Source organism: Gracilinanus agilis, chromosome 2, assembly GCF_016433145.1.
Source record: "Gracilinanus agilis isolate LMUSP501 chromosome 2, AgileGrace, whole genome shotgun sequence".
Taxonomy (NCBI): Eukaryota; Metazoa; Chordata; class Mammalia; order Didelphimorphia; family Didelphidae; genus Gracilinanus; species Gracilinanus agilis.
This window is the reverse complement of record NC_058131.1, coordinates 232277416-232293861: the sequence shown is the minus strand read 5'-3', so window position 1 is coordinate 232293861 and position 16446 is coordinate 232277416. Positions and strand designations below refer to the sequence as shown.

General features: G+C 45.9%; 2 protein-coding genes across 2 annotated transcripts; one reads left to right on the top strand and one right to left on the bottom strand.

The window, feature by feature from the left end:
* Positions 1-624: 624 nt before the first annotated feature.
* Positions 625-6040, bottom strand: CGREF1 (cell growth regulator with EF-hand domain 1; the record flags this gene model as incomplete). The annotated part of the gene is made up of 7 exons (XM_044661005.1): positions 625-1221; positions 1433-1557; positions 1671-1741; positions 1857-1922; positions 2554-2635; positions 5457-5659; positions 5928-6040. Coding segments are annotated over 7 exons (1209 nt in total), but the record flags the coding sequence as incomplete, so codon positions are not given.
* Positions 6041-7238: 1198 nt separating this feature from the next.
* On the top strand, positions 7239-15582 carry ABHD1 (abhydrolase domain containing 1). The gene is made up of 9 exons (XM_044663732.1): positions 7239-7369; positions 12176-12336; positions 13195-13377; positions 13608-13653; positions 13867-13979; positions 14273-14446; positions 14650-14698; positions 14784-14949; positions 15327-15582. The coding sequence occupies exons 1-9, from the start codon at positions 7256-7258 to the stop codon at positions 15563-15565; spliced, it is 1245 nt and encodes a 414-aa protein (XP_044519667.1). The 5' UTR covers positions 7239-7255; the 3' UTR covers positions 15566-15582.
* Positions 15583-16446: the final 864 nt, after the last annotated feature.

The following is a 16446-nucleotide window of genomic DNA, read 5'->3' as shown; positions in this document are numbered from 1 at the left end:
TTTGAAAGGGAGAAAATAGGCCCAGGAATGGATGTAGATACCCAGGGGCAACATGAATGCAATTAAGTAAAAGAAAAGGGATTGAAAGGAGTTTATTGGCACCAAATACAAATTTATCACTTCACAGGATGGTCTGGGGCTAGTCTAGCTCAGATTCTCAGACTTTATTGTATAAAATGTCTCAAATTACAAAGAGGTCACAGGTTCATGGGTCCAAGGATTGATTACATAGGGCCATTTGCCCATTCACTCTTTCCCTAAAGCCCTTCACCTATGTACCAGACTGATTCAACTGATCTAGACATGGAGCTGAGTGCCCATCAAGCAAACACTATTCAGTTCCTGATGATCCAGTCCAAAATCATGGTCATTCAGCACAGGCCCAGCTGTTACCCAGCTACTTTTTCTAGAATGACAGTTGAGTTTCAGACCAGGTCTTCACTCTGTATTAGTGTTCAATAACCTGAATTCTGGGTTCTCCATGAACCAAATGAAGGATTGCCCCACATTAGGACTAAGAAAAGGGTGAGCAGTGGTGGGCTGTAACAAGTGCCCTAGGGAAGCAGTAGAGACTATCCAAAGGTTTTCATTCTCTGATACACACACACACTGCCCTCTGATGTCTTCATGGGGGATTAAGGCTTCCAGGACTATGACCTAATTCCCTAAGACTCACATTTCATCATTCTCCACCTGAATTACATGACCTTCAAACCCATCAGGAAATTCTTTGGGCTCCAAACTCTCTCCTGGCTCCAAGATTTCCCCTTCAGTTACAACAGTCTCAACCCCTTCCTCAACCTCCTCTCCAGCGCCTGTAACCTCTGAAGCTTCTCTTTGGTATCCCACTTCCACTCCCTGACCTCCTATGGCCTCCTGCTCAGAATCTGTGACCTTCCTTCCATCCTCTTCAGGGCCTGAGTTCTCCCCTGGGCTCCTAGCCTCCTGCCCAGGATCTATGGCCTTCCTTACAACTTTCCCTCCAGGGCCCAGGACTCCCTCCTGGATCACTGGCTCCCTAATAGTTTGCTCTAATGGATCTGTAGCCAACATGGCAGACCTATTAACAAATCCTGAGTCTCCAGGAATTGCAACAGAGGACTCCTGTGGCCCTTGGTGACTCAAAGTATCTCCAGGAAGGACAAGCAGCTCTGCAGGTGACACCAGCCCATCTCTGTTCAGGTCCTGAGTTTCCAGCACTTTATCTATTACTTGGATCACCTGTAGCAATATATCCAAGTTGGTTGCTGTCATTGCCAGGGCTCATACTGCTGGGCCTTGAAACAATTTGAGATGTTCCTAGGACCACTATCCTAGGACCCTTTGGGATTCACCATAACCACACTAAAGCCCTAGTTAGCTGTGCACAGGTGCCACAGTCAGAAAACAGAAGGCTGTTCTCCAACTGGGGACCTCAACTAGTAGTACCTACCTGATTCGTAGATGACGAAGCATTGGCCCCAGGAAAGAGAGCTTCTTTCAGCATAGCCAACAACTCCAAGCCATCCAGCTGTCTGCTCTCATCAAAGTCATGGAGTGCAAAGAGATATAATAGCACTGAGGAGGAAAGACTGGGTTAGGGGAGAAAAAGGATGGGATTCTGGAGGGGACATGGGTACAATAATTTCCATCCCTGTGTCCCTTGTCCATCTTTATTGGCCCAAACTCACCCTGTTCTCGGCTTATGTGCTCTAGATTCCCAGAGGCGTGTCCTAGTCCCATCAGATAGTTCCGCAGCAAACTATTGGAATGAAAGAAAATTGGCATTTAGGAGGCCCTAGGCTTCCAGCGGGGGGGGGGGGGGACTGCCCTGTTGGACATTCCTGCAGGGTTCCCTTCCTCATGGGCTCACTTACCGAAATTGCTCTGGACCTGACTGAAAGGGGTTAGACTGCAGATCATGTCTGGTTTCAGCCTGAGTCCTGGAAAGAGAAGCAGAGAACCAGCAAATGTAAAGCCACCCTCTTGGGGCCCACCCAGGGCAGGAGCTATAGCATGCTCCCCAGGTCCCATAACCATCAGAAGCATAAAATAGTGAGTACATAAATGATTCCCTCGCCAGAGTCCCAAGAGATAGGGACCCAGGGAAAAAAGGACATCCCAGCCACTGAAGCCTTCTTACCATCCTGAAGGGAGAAACTTGGTTCATTCAGAGAATTGGGTTACGCTGCTTCCTAACTGAGAGCTCTTGGGCAAGGCACTTAACTTCACTGGGCCTCAGTTTTCCCATTTGTAAAATGAAGGTAACTTCTATGTTTTCTATGTTTCCTTCCCACTTTAGAGTCTGTTTCCCCTCTTTTGCAGCTGTCTGGCTCTCTTTTTTTTAATGGAGGAGGTGGAGAATGAGAAAAAGGGTTGACTACATTTAGTGTAGGTCTGTATGACACAAAGGAAATACTGGCTAATCATTTTGGTGTAGACTATGTCCAATGTGGAAACTACCTCCACAGATATAGATTGGCAACTAACTCCACATTCTCAGCTGCTCCCCAGCTTCTTCCTGCTCCCAGGCTTTGCTTCTCACATCCCACGTGCGCTACCTGCTCCACTTACCTGGTAGCCCCATCCTTGGGAGCAGCCTGACCCAAAGCTAGCAGCCACTGCAGCAATGACAAGGACAACATCTTCTCTGAATCTGGAGGCAAGGTCAATGTAGAAAGTCAGGAAATAGAGGATTTGCACCTCTGTTGCCAGTGTAATATGGTAGGTAAGACACTGGATTTAGAATCAGGAGAGATTGAGTTCAAATACTACCATATAGGCATTAGCTGCGTGATTGGTGGGCAAGTCTTTTAATGGCTTCTCTCAACCTCAGTTTCTTCACATTGATAAAATGGGAATAGTAACACCTATAGTGACTAACTCACCACATTATTGTAGTGTAAAGCACTTAGAGACCCGTAACTACATCAATTGTTACTATTCTTCCTCCCAGTGGCCAGTCACAACATCGTGTCTAGTGGAGGACAGGATGTCCAAGGGAGGAACCACAGAAAGTGAGTGCTGGAAGAGACCTTAGAGGTCCCCTAGTCAATTCCCTCTTTTCACAGATGAAACTGAAACACTGACATGCCAGTCCATGGTAGAATAAGGACTAGAACTTGTTTTGACTTGCAGATCAACCCTTTTCCCAAAACCCTTTTCACTTCCGCCAAAGAAGAGCCCTGCTGGACACTTACCTTCCTTTCCTCCTCACCATACACTATGCCCTAACCTTACTGTTCCTGGGAGAGGAACAGAGAACACAGCAGCAAAGAAGAAAGAAAAGAAATGCATAGAGATATCCAGGGCAAACAGAGATAGAAAGGCCAAGATATTCTGAAGATGAAGACTTGAAGATGGAGACTGGGAGAGAGAAAAGCTTGCCTGGGAGATAGAAACAGCTGAAAGAAAGGCAGAGGCAAACTGTCACTGCGGTCAGAAACTGGGATTGAACTAATCTCTAAATTTCCATCCAGCTCTGACTTTCTATGACTCAGGAATACCTGGGCTTGATGCCTGCCTCAGACACATTAGCTATGTGACCCTAGGCAAGTCCTCTTCTATTTCCAGTTTTCTCATATGTAAAATGGGATAATAACACCTACCTCCCAGGGTTGTGGTGAAGATCAAGTGAGATAATAATTGTAAGTGTGTTTACAATTGCACCATGCCCAGCACACAGTAAGAGTTCTATAAACGCTAGCTATTATTATTATCACTAATGCCATTATTATTGTTACAGAAAGTACCTACTACATATGTGCCAAGCACTGTGTTAGGTACTAGAGATACAAAGACAAAAATGAAAAAGTCCTTCCTCTGAAGGAGTTTGCATTATATCAGTTGGAAATGATGCTGTATACAAGAAATACAATATAGGGGGCAGCTGGGTGGCTCAGTGGATTGAGAGCCAGGCCCAGAGATGGGAGCTCCTGGGTTCAAATGTGGCCTCAGACATGTCTAAGCTGTGTGACCCTGGGCAAGTCACTTAACCCCCATTGCTGAGCCCTTACAGCTCTTCTGCCTTAGAACCAATACACAGTATTGATTCTAAGAAGGAAGGTAAGGGTTTAAAAAAAATACAATGTAACTTCTTGGGAGAGATTTACAATAGGCAGTTTTCTGTCCCTGGCTGCCTCAAGTATTCATGCTGCTGTCCAAATGTCTAGAGCTCTCCACTACATGCTCTAGCCAGACATCTATCTAAGGGCACCGGGCTGTCTCTGAAATTCCCCTTAGCTATCCTTCTTCCCCATCTTTATCCCTCCTCCATTTCCAGTCAAAGCCCCCATGCGCTTAGGTTAGGACTTCAGTTGGCCACTAACCAGAATCTAATGCTTAGAGTGTGATCAGCTTTCAAAAGGGGTGGCCTCTTAGGAGAATTTACATCTTAAAAGAGGACACATAGATTCAAAGGAATGGATCTATAATGGTGGAATATCTGGCGGCTGTAAAGAGCCAGTGAGGAGGACATAGTTTATTCTGGGGACTCCTTGGAATCCACATGACTCCACCTATTCTTGAGGTTAACTTTGCCCTTCGGAAATACATCTAGCATAGACTTTAATCAAGAACCCCCCAAGTTCAAAGCCTGCCTTGGACATGTACTAAGTGACTTTGGGCAAATGACTCCACCTTTCTTAGTCTCCGATTCCTCATGTGTAAAATGAGGATAGAAATAGCACTTCCCAGGGTGGTTGTACAAATCAGATGAGAGCACTCAGTAAACCTTCAAGTACTATATAAATGTTATCATCATCATCATTACTACTTGGTATGCAGCTCCCTCCCATCATCCTCCTTTTCCCTTTCCCCTCCCCATATGTGTGAATCTGCATACATGATTGTATTTGTGTATTTAGCAATGCCACCCTGTTACAGATCTGATGACTGAACATATTCCTAATGAATGGGTTTGGGGTAGAGTTATGGAGACAGTTCTCTAGCTCAAAGGTATTCAAGATGGGGATGGATCTGAGTGATGTCATAGAGTAAAAAACAGTAGATACACCATGAGCAAGAGAGTGAGAAAGCCACTGAGACCTACTGCTAGGCCTATTCTCCGGAGGTGGGGATGTGTGCCCCGGTCCCTTGCTAAAGAGCATAGGCTACCAAACTCTCCAAAGATTCATTCCTGGATGGCTGGGGTGAGGGCAAAAGTGGTTGCACAAAAAAGCCTGCATAAAGAGGGAGCCTCTCCCCTCGGTTGACTAGGAGAAGGGCTGGAGGGAAATTTAACCCTCTTTTAGGGACTTTGCTAGCTCTCTTGGAGATGCTTAGAGGCTTCCTCATTCGCATCACATTGTTAGCCTTGTGTTTACTGTCCAGCTCGAACCTTCGCTAACACTGAATGAGGAAACACAAAGATCCTGACTCTGGTACCGTCATTATCACACACCAATCACCGGGTATCAGACCCTCTCCCCCAAACACACCGGGGCCCTTCCCACATTCCTGTGGGCAGCCCAACCCACCTGCCGAGCTCGGAGAGTCCTGACAGGCTCCAGACTCACCTGCTGCGTGCGTTCTTGCGCTCTCTTGGATAGAGCTCCTCAGCTTTGTCTCGCCTGCCTGCCGCTGCCGCAGCCGCGGGTAGGTCCCCGCCCCAGGTCCGCTCCACGTGGCCGCTCCACGTCGCCAAGCGCTTCCCTCCCCTCTGCGGGCACAGGCATGGGTTCTGCCCGGTGCCGTGGGGAAAGCAGGAGCCCTCAGCACATCTCGACTCCGGAGGCCACGGGACGACAGCCCCGCCCCGCCCCACCACACCCCAAGTTGCATCCCGGGCATCGCTTTAATCGGTTCCTCCCTCCAGTTTCCTAGCTAATATTCCAGGCGCGGGGGAGGAAGGGGGTGATGTATTAGGTATCTGGATAACCATGTACCAATGAGATAGAGACAGAGACAAAAGGGAACGGGGTTGCTGTGTTAGGCATATGACTGTGTACTTAGCTGGCTGTCGGGCACTTTGTTGGGGGTGGGGAGGGTAATCATATTGACTAATGCGCGTGTTATTTGCTGATATGTATATTGGCTTGCATAAATATAACTGACGTTTCTGTCACTGATTATATGTGTGTGTGTGTGAAACATGTTTTGGCTGTACAATCATGATACTGCGTTTGTGTGACACGAATGTGTAAACAGTGAGAAATGTTGTACTGGCTGTGTCCACAACACTACTGTGCATGCCACTGTGTGTTTGTGTGTGTGTGTGTGTGAGAGAGAGAGAGAGAGAGAGAGAGAGAGGAAAACTAAAGGAAGAGAGAGGGAAGGAAGGAGGAAAGAAGGAAGAAAAGAGGGAAGGATGAAGGGAGGGAGAAAGGAAAGGGGAGGAGGAAGGAAGAAATAAATGGAGGAGGGACGAAGGGTGGAAGGAAGGTGGGAGGAAATGAGGGAAGGAAGGAGGAAAGGAAGGAAGAAGAAAGAAAAGGAGAAAAGCAGAGGACAAAGGAGAGAGGGAGGAAATGAGGGAAGGATGAAGGATGGAAGGAATAGAGGAAGGAAAGAAAGGAGGAAGGGGATAGAGAAGAGGAAAGAAGTTGGGAGAAAGGAGTGAAGGGAGGAAATGAGGGAAGGAAGGAGGGAGGAGGGAAGGAGGGATATGTTTAGGTGTGTAACTGTTGTGTGCCCCAGCTTCTACGTATGTAAGGCTGGGCTGTATCAAATGTGTAACTGTGTGATCACTGTGTCCTTGTGTGTGAGTGTGAATGGTGTTAACAGCATGATAACGTGACAGCTGGGAGTTGTGGCACTGCTTGTGTGGAAGAGGGAATCCTTTCTAATTCCAAGGGAGAGAAATGAGAAGTGGGGAGAAAAAGGAGAGGGAAGGGAAGAGACAAGGGATGAGGGCATTCATTGTGCTGAGTGTGTAACTGCCTGTGAGCTTAGATAACAGGAATAAAACTCATCCCCGCTGTCTTTGTTCGCCAGAGCCTAGGTCTGGGGTCCGTATTCAAGGTCCCTAGGAGGCTCTGCGGTCGGGCTCTGACACACTCAGTCCCAGTGTCCCCTTGGGCTGCTGCGGGCCTCAGTTTCTTCGGCAGTTTTCAAGATCCCTCCCTTTCCATTCACTCTCCCCTTCTGTTCTTGGGTCCACCAGCTGAGGCTCTGGAGGGAGGGGCCAAGCGTGGACCATCGGGGGCGGGGCCCAGACCGTCCAATCGCATGTACGGGGTGGGGCCCAGTGTTCGTGGGGGCGGAGCCTCCCCTTCAAAGTTGAAGACTCGCCCTTGGAGCCCGAGCTGGGCAGCTCCAAGCTATCTTCGGGCTGACAATGTTGACCACAGATCCGGGTCCGCAGGATGGAGCCTGGGGAGAGCTCGTTCCTTTGCTCTTGGGCCTTAGCACCGCTTTCTACCTGGGCTACTACTGGGCATGTGTGCCCCAGGTGGGTGAGCAGCTGGGACTCTGGGCTGCTTGGGCTGGGAGCAGGGTCAGGGATGTCAGCCAGCAGAGTTCAGCCAAACTGTGGGGTACGTTGCAAAAATGTTTGGGGTCCCCTGCCTTCCTTCTTCCTAGGAATTCTGGGCGACTCTTAAGGCCAGTTACTTCTAGGGTTTCCATATCTGTTCCACGGGGCTTGTAACTGACAGACCCCCTGTCTCATTTGCTTTGGCATATCCTGGATCTATTTGGGCCATAGCTTTGGGTTAAACACCTAGCCCTCAGGCTTGTAGACAGGGGTATGGTGGGAAGGAGGTCAACAGGGAGGTGGGTTTCTGTGCAGCAGCTTGGCCAAAAGCCATTCAGAACAGTCCTGGGAATCAACAAAACTGCCATTATTCTACATTTTTCTCTTCCCATGTTGGCTGGGCAAATTGTTCATTAGTTCCCCTTGATGAAGGAGCTGTGCCTTCAGAAGCACAAGGCTGGTTGACTTGCTAAACTCCCAACACTGGCTGCTATTAGGGCTACCTCACCCAGATTAAAAAGTGCAATAAGGGCACTCCACCTTGTTTGAATGCTCAAGGAGTTGCCACGCCTAGCTTAGGGGGCTGACTGGGTCCTTGACCTTGCTCATACAGCCCCCTCTGACTAGGCCCTCTAATCATCTAAATAGTGGGAAGTTCAAATAAAATGTATTCAAAATATTAATCTAGCTTCAAAGCTGTACTCTCTCCTCAATCTTCATTAAACTTTATTCCAGGAAGCCAGGTCTACCAAGCTACTTTTAACAATTTTACAGCACAGCACCCCATCCCTACTAGCAAAATAAAAAACAAGGCACATTTCACCCTATCCTTTAGGAAGTCGTTCTAAGCTCCTTCTTTTGAATTGTTCCATTTATTCTGATCACAAATATTAATGATGATGGTTCCTCTCGAAACTTTTTTGTCCTTTGTTTATAACCAGGTATATAGAGACTCCTGATATTTTATGAGTCTTGAAACACCAAATCATCAATTTGCGATTAATATGGAGGAAAATTTCCAATTTATGTTAGTAAACTAGTATTAGAGAGGTGATATGTTACTGAAAGAACCCTGGACTCAGTCAGGCAAGATCTGAGTTTGAATGCCAACTCAAACACTTAATAGAAGTAAGTCACTTAGTATGAGCCTTAGGTCTTCCTACGTGTAAGATGGGAATAATAATATCTGTAGTACTTACCTCACAGAGGTATTTTGAAGATCAAGTAAAATAATATTTGTAAAGTGCTTTGAAATAAGTATCTTATTAATATTATGAAACACCATAGGATATGCATTTGAATTGTCTTTCTGAGCAGCAGCAATGGACTGGTACTGGTCCAGGTACATTTTCACCTCACTATGACCCATAACATATAATATGGCCATGAAATACTTAGCTTCAGTGAAGTTCATAGTCTTTATAGGAATCACATCCATTACCTTATTAGCATTCTAGTATAATCAATCAACAAATATTAATTAAGCATCTATGATGTGTCAGGCATTTGTGCTTCTGCAAACTGATATGAAAGTTTCAGACAGCTTCAAACTTAAGGAGCATCTCAGATTTCTGAGAGGCCATTAAAGCATTATGATTTCCCTATGCTCTAATCCTGACTTCTTAATTACTGCAGGGGTCTGTGAGAGTGAATTATTTGTGTATTTGTGATTTTTCTAAAACCTGCACCAGAATTGAGATGGATGTTTATGAGCCTGAAGCATTTGGGCTTTCTTTACTATACAAATGTTCTCTGGTTGGCTCTGACCTCAGCCTTCACTTGCCATGTGAAGAACTGAGGACTGTTCCCTGTCAGCTTGGCTGCCACCTTTATGTCATTCCTACTGCACTTTTAATGACCAGGCTGACAGTGATGGATAAATCTATTCCCATAGACCTTATTTTCTTTAGTACCATCCATATGTAAAGTCCTTGAGAAAGATGCTTTCTTCCAAGTCCAAGAAAAGAAAATGAACAGAAAAGCAGGATTTTAACTGAAATAAAACATAGGAAGTTAGGAGAGACTTGGCAGGAAGTGTTTGTAAATTTAACTTAAGTGTGTGCTGTAGTACATAATTTTGGAGGCCCAACCTGATTGGAACTGATTTGACAGGCCACCTTCCCACAGAAGAAGTGGTGATGATATAACTCAAATAATCAAATTGATCCATAACCACCCAAGAGTTTAGGCTAACCCCTTCCTTTCTTGGAGAGTTGAAGGTATATGGATGTATGTGTTATCAAACATAGCTGATCAGTGGTTTTGCTGAACTGTATCTTTTTGTTTGTTTTGCTAAATCTTTGTTCCAAGAGAAAACTCAAAATTCAGAAATAAATGTGGTATTAAAAAAAAGGGCATTGGGGGCAGCGGGGTAGCTCAGTGGATTGAGAGCCAGGCCTAGAGATGGGAGGTCCTAAGTTCAAATCTGGCCTCAGACACTTCCCAGCTGTGTGACCCTGGGCAAGTCACTTGATCCCCATTGCCTAGCCCTTACCACTCTTCTGCCTTGGAGCCAATACACAGTATTGACTCCAAGATAGAAGGTAATGTTTTAAAAAAAGGGGGGCATAAGTAAAAATAAAAATATTTGGTCTAACTAGCCACATGGAAAATGGAAGGTGATAAAGAATGCCTGCTGTTCAAATTCTGGCATGTAGTTAAATGGACAACCTATAGAGTTTGTCTCTGTGTGTGTGTGTGTGTGTGTGTGTGTGTGTGGTGGATGGGTGGGTGGGTGAGTAGGTGGATGTGTCTTGAGAAGACATTGATGGGGGCCACGCCTAGAGAAGGGAGTTCCTGGGTTCAGATGTGGCCTCAGACACTTCTAAGTTGTGTGACCCTGAGCAAGTCACTTAACCCCCATTGCCTAGCCCTTACCACTCTTCTGCCTTGGAACCAATACACAATATTGATTCTAAGGCAGAAGGTAACGGTTTAAATCAAAACAAAACAGAACAATGAGTTGAGTGAACCTAGAATTAAATAGAGAAATGGATGGATAGCCTTTGGGATACTGCAAAGTCCCTTTTAATGAATCCTTAGCTTCTCCATGAAAGCAAAGCCCATCTTTTTTCCAAAACTCTACCCATGCTGTTGTATGGCTGCATATCATGGACCACTACAACTTCCAAAGAATTAAAAATGAGTGCCACTCAGGGCAATGGAGGTATATGGTGGAAGTGAACAAGCTACAACACATAATAGATAAGGAACTACAAAGAAATACAGTAAGAGATGCAATTAAAGAAGATAGGCTAGAGAGGGGGAAGGGAAGGAAAGGAGAGAGACAATTTGGATCTTAAAATTTTGGAAAACGTGTTGAAAATTGTTATTACATATAATTGGGAAAATAAAATATTTTTGAATAAAAAATAATATAGACTAGTTCTGTGAAGAGAGGGCAGGAAAACTGATAACATGTGCTCCACTGGCACTCCTCTTATTATCAGGAGAAATGGAGGAAGGCCTCTAGTATACTGGACTGATCCCCAGTGTAAAACTTATAGGACACAGACAAGAGTTCCATAAGATGAATAGAAATGATAGGTTATAATTTGCACCACTGAAGGAAATAAATACATCCATATGATAAGGATCCATTTGAGTATTTGGGGGATGTGGTGGGAAGAGATGGGACATAAACAGCTAGGGACTCCATGAGTACCATTCAGCCCTAAAGGAATTCTTCCAACACTTATTATCCTTATCTAACTTGCTCATGACTGATGTCTAAAATTCTGCTTACCCTAGATTAGTTCATCAGTAAGAGGCACCAGTTCTCTTTGAGAGGCAGTGAGTACAGCCCAGTGGAGAATGTGTAGATGTGGAGTCATGAAAGCCTGGGTTCAAATCACCCCTCAGATAATTATTGTGTGACCCTGGGCCAATCACAATCTCTCTCTCAGCTTCAGTTTCATCTGGAGATAATCTGGAGATAAGAAGAGTACCTACATGTCACAGACTTGCTGCAATGATCAAATGGAAAAAAAACCTAAAGGGTGCTCTGCAAACCTTAAATTGCTATACAAATGTCAGCTATTATAATTCGTCTACCTAAAACCCAGTCTTTAACCACCTTAGGCCACCTAGAACCAGTCCATAACTTCAGTAGAGCTGACCATTTGGGTTCCCATCATATGTGTAGGTTCATTTTCCAGAACCAATTGAAACTCAGTGGTGGTTATAAGACAGAAGCACATCTACTTGTACACTTTTCTTTGAACAAGCGTTCACTGGTGGTTTATATATGATCCACAAACCCTGTAACTAGCTTAGAGGTGAAAATGGGTTGATCTTTGTACCCTGAAATCTCGGATTAGACTGGTAGCCAGGCACTAGAAGGCTGATGCTGATAATAATCACCTGAATGTCTATTCTAGTTCAATGCAGTACACTGCTGGGTTATCCCTGATTTGAGCAGCCTTTAGGATATTGGGTTATATTGGGATCAGCCCTAGGGTATACACATTCCAGGGAATATTGTTTTTGGTTGAACTTGCCTTGTTACCCTACAAGTGACCTGGGCTACTAGCAATTTTGAGACTGAGGGTATATGGGAGTTTCCACTAAACCAGAGAAGGTCCCCTCATCCCTACAGGTCCGCCTGGTCAAGACCACACTTACAGTATGGATCAAAATTCAGAGCATTCTAGCTACTGGGGATGGATAAGGAGCCATTCATCTGGTTTAGTCCTCCAATAGTCTGATGCTACACTGGACTTATGAGAAGCAGCGGTGGACCAAGACAAAAGGTGAGAATAAGGCTGTGTTCTGTGGTTACAGAAGCCTCGGCTAGTGGCTGGGCCCCAGTTCCAGGCCTTCCTGAAGCAGCACTGCCCTATTATCGCAGAAACATTCTACCCTACATTCTGGTGTTTCGAAGGGAGGCTTCAAACCATCCTCCGAGTCTTTGTGCAGTCTCGGCCTCCTGTCTCTTACTGGAGGTGAGATTTGAGGGGCGGGAGAAAGGCTTAAAAAAAGGGGGGGAGCTCTGTTTAGCTATCTGACCCCATCTGATACCCTCTAGGTTATGTATGCAACTAGGGCAGTGATAGTGAACATATGGCACACATTCCAAAAAAGGGCACACCTGCAGTCAGTTAATTACTAGAAAGTCAGAGGAACTCAGGGCAGAGTTGTTCCCCTCCCCCTCTCCACGTACCTGAGGACATTCCTCCCTTCCCCTGCCCCTCTGCCCAGCAGCCCAATGGGAGAACTTCCTCCCTCCTCTGTCTGGGGTTAGGGGGAGGAGATGGGGGGGGGGCAGGTAGGCACAGCATTCCATCTCCAAAAGGCTCACCATCACCAACCTAGGGTAAAACTAAATCACAAAAAGTGCTTTTGCACTAGTTGGCCCTAGGGCTTGCCCTCTTGCCATCATTCCACTTTCTCATTCATTTTGTGATTATGGACAAAACCTCTCTTTGGGAATTTGTAGTTCATTTGGTGTCCAACTGAAAGATAGACCTCTGTGACAGCATATTAACTTAGACTACAAGCTAATGATATTGTATGTTGCATTTTTATTTATTTTGTTAAATATTTCCCAATTACATTTTAAAAATCTGGTTCCTGCCACATTTGGGAGTTTTGCCTCTGTCAAGTCATCGGATCTCTTCCAACCTCCATGCTACTAAATAAAAAAACACTAAAGTTGGTCATTTTTACTAACTTAGCCTTGGGATTCTGAGGTAGGGAAGGACAGTTATATCAAATAGGTTTGGATCTGGGGTGTTAACAGGGTTCTTCAGAACAGAAGTACAGAAATCCCAAGATATACTTCTGTATGCACCCTTCCACAGTGAGGTACTCCAGACACCCGATGGGGGACAGCTCCTGTTAGATTGGGCCAAAGAACCTGAGAATAGCCAATATCCTAACCCTGTCAACCGGCCCACTGTGTTACTGCTCCCAGGCATCACAGGCAGCAGCCAGGAAACCTATATCCTCCACCTAGTATACCAGGCCACTCTAGACGGCTACAGGTAAGAATGGTAATTGAGGGTGGCTGGCAGGTATCTGAATAGTTCCGGATGGAGAAACAGACAAAGAGGGAAGGACAGATTTTACTGAAAAGATGTTGGGAGGGACCTGCTACTGGAAGATATAAACAATTCTGGGAATTCTAGACTTGGGTCCCTTGTGACTGGGATCTCTACACCACTAAAATCCTTCTAGGGTGGGTCTGTCTGAAATGTGATTGTTTCTGCTATAGGACTGTTGTGTTTAATAACCGGGGCTGCCGTGGGGAAGAACTGCTGGTGAGTTCCATCCCCTTTTCAAGTGTTAAGTTCTCACCCCTCTAATCCCATTATCCTCAGCAGTCTTGTAGCCTTTGGCCTTGTCTCCCTAAAGACCTTGCAACTCTCTGCCCCCATTTTCCTTTTCTACCTTGGCCTCATTGTTATCTTACCTCTTGGAGTTCTGCCCCTTTCTGTCAATTCCTATCTTTGAGTAACACTATTTGTCCTCAGACCCACAGGGCCTTTTGCGCTGGTAACACAGAGGACCTGGAGGTAGTTGTGAATCACATAAAGCACCAGTATCCACAATCCCCACTGCTGGCTGTAGGAATCTCACTAGGAGGGTAAGAGCCAACTGGGTTGTTAAGAGCTGACCTGAGATTGCAGTCCTTCTTCAACAACATGTCTATCCCTTCTTTCATTTATACCTCCAACAAGCTCTGGCCCTGCTTCCTTAAAATCATCTTCCTGAGTAGGCCCAACTCTCAGCTATTAGTCCTTTCCCCTTCCCTAAAAGCAACATTGGTGTAGACCTTCTATTATCTCCTCTTTTGGAGATTACCAGCTTCAGATGCCAACTGAGTCTAGCCCTTTCCCTCCCTTCTCCCTTCATGGTTCTGATTCTAGTCTCTTGCAGGGTCCTGGTGCTGAACCATCTGGCGCACACAGGTAATGCAGCAGGGCTGGTGGCAGCACTGACCCTGTCTGCATGCTGGGACTCCTTTGAAACCACACGCTCTTTAGAGACACCACTCAATGCACTGCTCTTCAACCAGCACCTCACAGCTGCACTCTGCCGATTTGTGGGACGGTAGGGCAGTGATGGGGTGGGAAAATGGAGGAAATGTCAATTAAGTCCAACTTGTATGTCTTTTGCTATTGAAAAAAAAATAAAAGCAGTCCTGGGTGGTAGCCAGTGTGGGAGAGGGATTAATTGGTAAGGCTGGAATTAGGGAAAAGATTCCTGGAGACTAGAGCTGTAACTGCTCCTCTGACACAAACACTTTACTACAGACACAGGAAAGCAATCGAAGAGAAACTGGATGTGGACTATGTGCTTAAGGTAAAAAACCAACACCCAACTTGGCCCCAAGTCCCTTAGCATCCTTCTCCACTGTCACTGCTAAGCTCAACTCTGTCCCTGTCAGGCCCGAACAATCCGACAGTTTGATGAGCGATATACCACACTGGCCTTTGGTTATAAAGACTGTGATACCTACTACCATTCAGCAAGCCCTGGAGCCAAGGTGGAAGCAATCTGCATCCCTGTGCTCTGTCTCAATGCAGCAGATGACCCATTCTCCCCACCTCAAGGTGAGTCCCTTTGTCCTCAACATTGAGAGAGGGTACCATGATATAGGGGATAGAGTGCTGGAGAGTCAAAAAAAACCTGGATTAAAACTTTGCCTTGGACACTTCTTTATAGGGTGACCCTGGACAAGTAACCTCTGCAGCTTTTTCCTCATCTGTAAAATGAGAATGACAATAGCACCCATTATAAGATTGTTGTGAGGCTCCAATGAGGTTGGCAAAGAGACTTGCAAACTTTACAGAGATATGTGCTAGCTATAATTCTTCAAATTCTAGGAGAAACTGACCCTAGGGCCTAGCTTAGGGGGCTAGGGTAAAGAGCTTTCATACAGCCTCTGGCTCCTGACTTAGCTTTCCCTCCCCCCCCCCCCCACTCCCAGCTTTCCCACTACAGGCTGCTACACACTTGCCAAATGTTGCACTGCTGATTACATCCCGGGGTGGCCACATCGGCTTCTTGGAGGGGCTGATCCCATGGCAGTACTGTTACATGAGCCGCCTCTTTCACCAGTATGCTGCTGCTGTCTTCCAGCATGCAGAGGAACTGCAGGCCGTCAGCAAAACCCTACCTTCCGAGGAAGGCCAAGGGCTGACAAGACTCCTAGGAGAAGAGCCATAGATCTCAGCTCAGCTTCCCCTCACTTAATAAACCTTAACTTTTACCTGTCTGACTCAGTGAGGTCCCTTCTCTTCCCCTTATGGCAAGGAATAACCCACACTTACTATTAACTATAGTCAGGCTGGCTTATTATGGGCCAGGTGTCTGCCTTCTGCTCTGGACACTTGGAATAACCTCTCCATCTTCCTACCATTTTCTGTAAACTTCTCCATCCTTGTTTATATTAACTATTTGTTTTGGCTGGGCTTCTTTCACACAGGCAGGGAGATGCTAGGTAATGGCCAGTGCTATCAGAGACTGGAAACCAACCAGATTGGCTTGTTTCCCTTCTGATAAAACCCAAGACCTTCACTGGCTTCAGAATTGCCCTAGTTTGAAGGTGATGACATTCCCCAAATAATAACTAGGAAGAAGTGACAGAACTCAGGAGATCTGGATATGTTGAGCAAGGGCAGCCTCTCCAAAAGAAGACTGCTGACCCTCTTCTCCACCCATTTCCTCCTCCTTAGTGTGGACTGATGATTAGTCCACACTCAAGGTCCTAGAGATAAACCTGATTATTTCCTTTCCCTGCTGCCCGTTTACCCACACTCCTGCTTGTTTCATTTTAGGCCATAAGTCTCCCCCTTCTGTGAATGAAAATTTGACATAATAAAAAACCTATTGTTGAGGCATTACTGGTCCGCTAATTCTTTTGTGCAACCTCCAAGTCCCATAACATTTGTTAAGGACTGGGACACTGATTTAATCTCAGTGGCAAATGAACAATAGCTGCATGGAAGAGAAGGGATGTTCACTCCGTCACCAAGCAGCAAGAGGGTGATGAGCCCCTCAAACAAAGTGGGGGGAATACAGCCACCAAGGCTTCAGTCATCTTCACA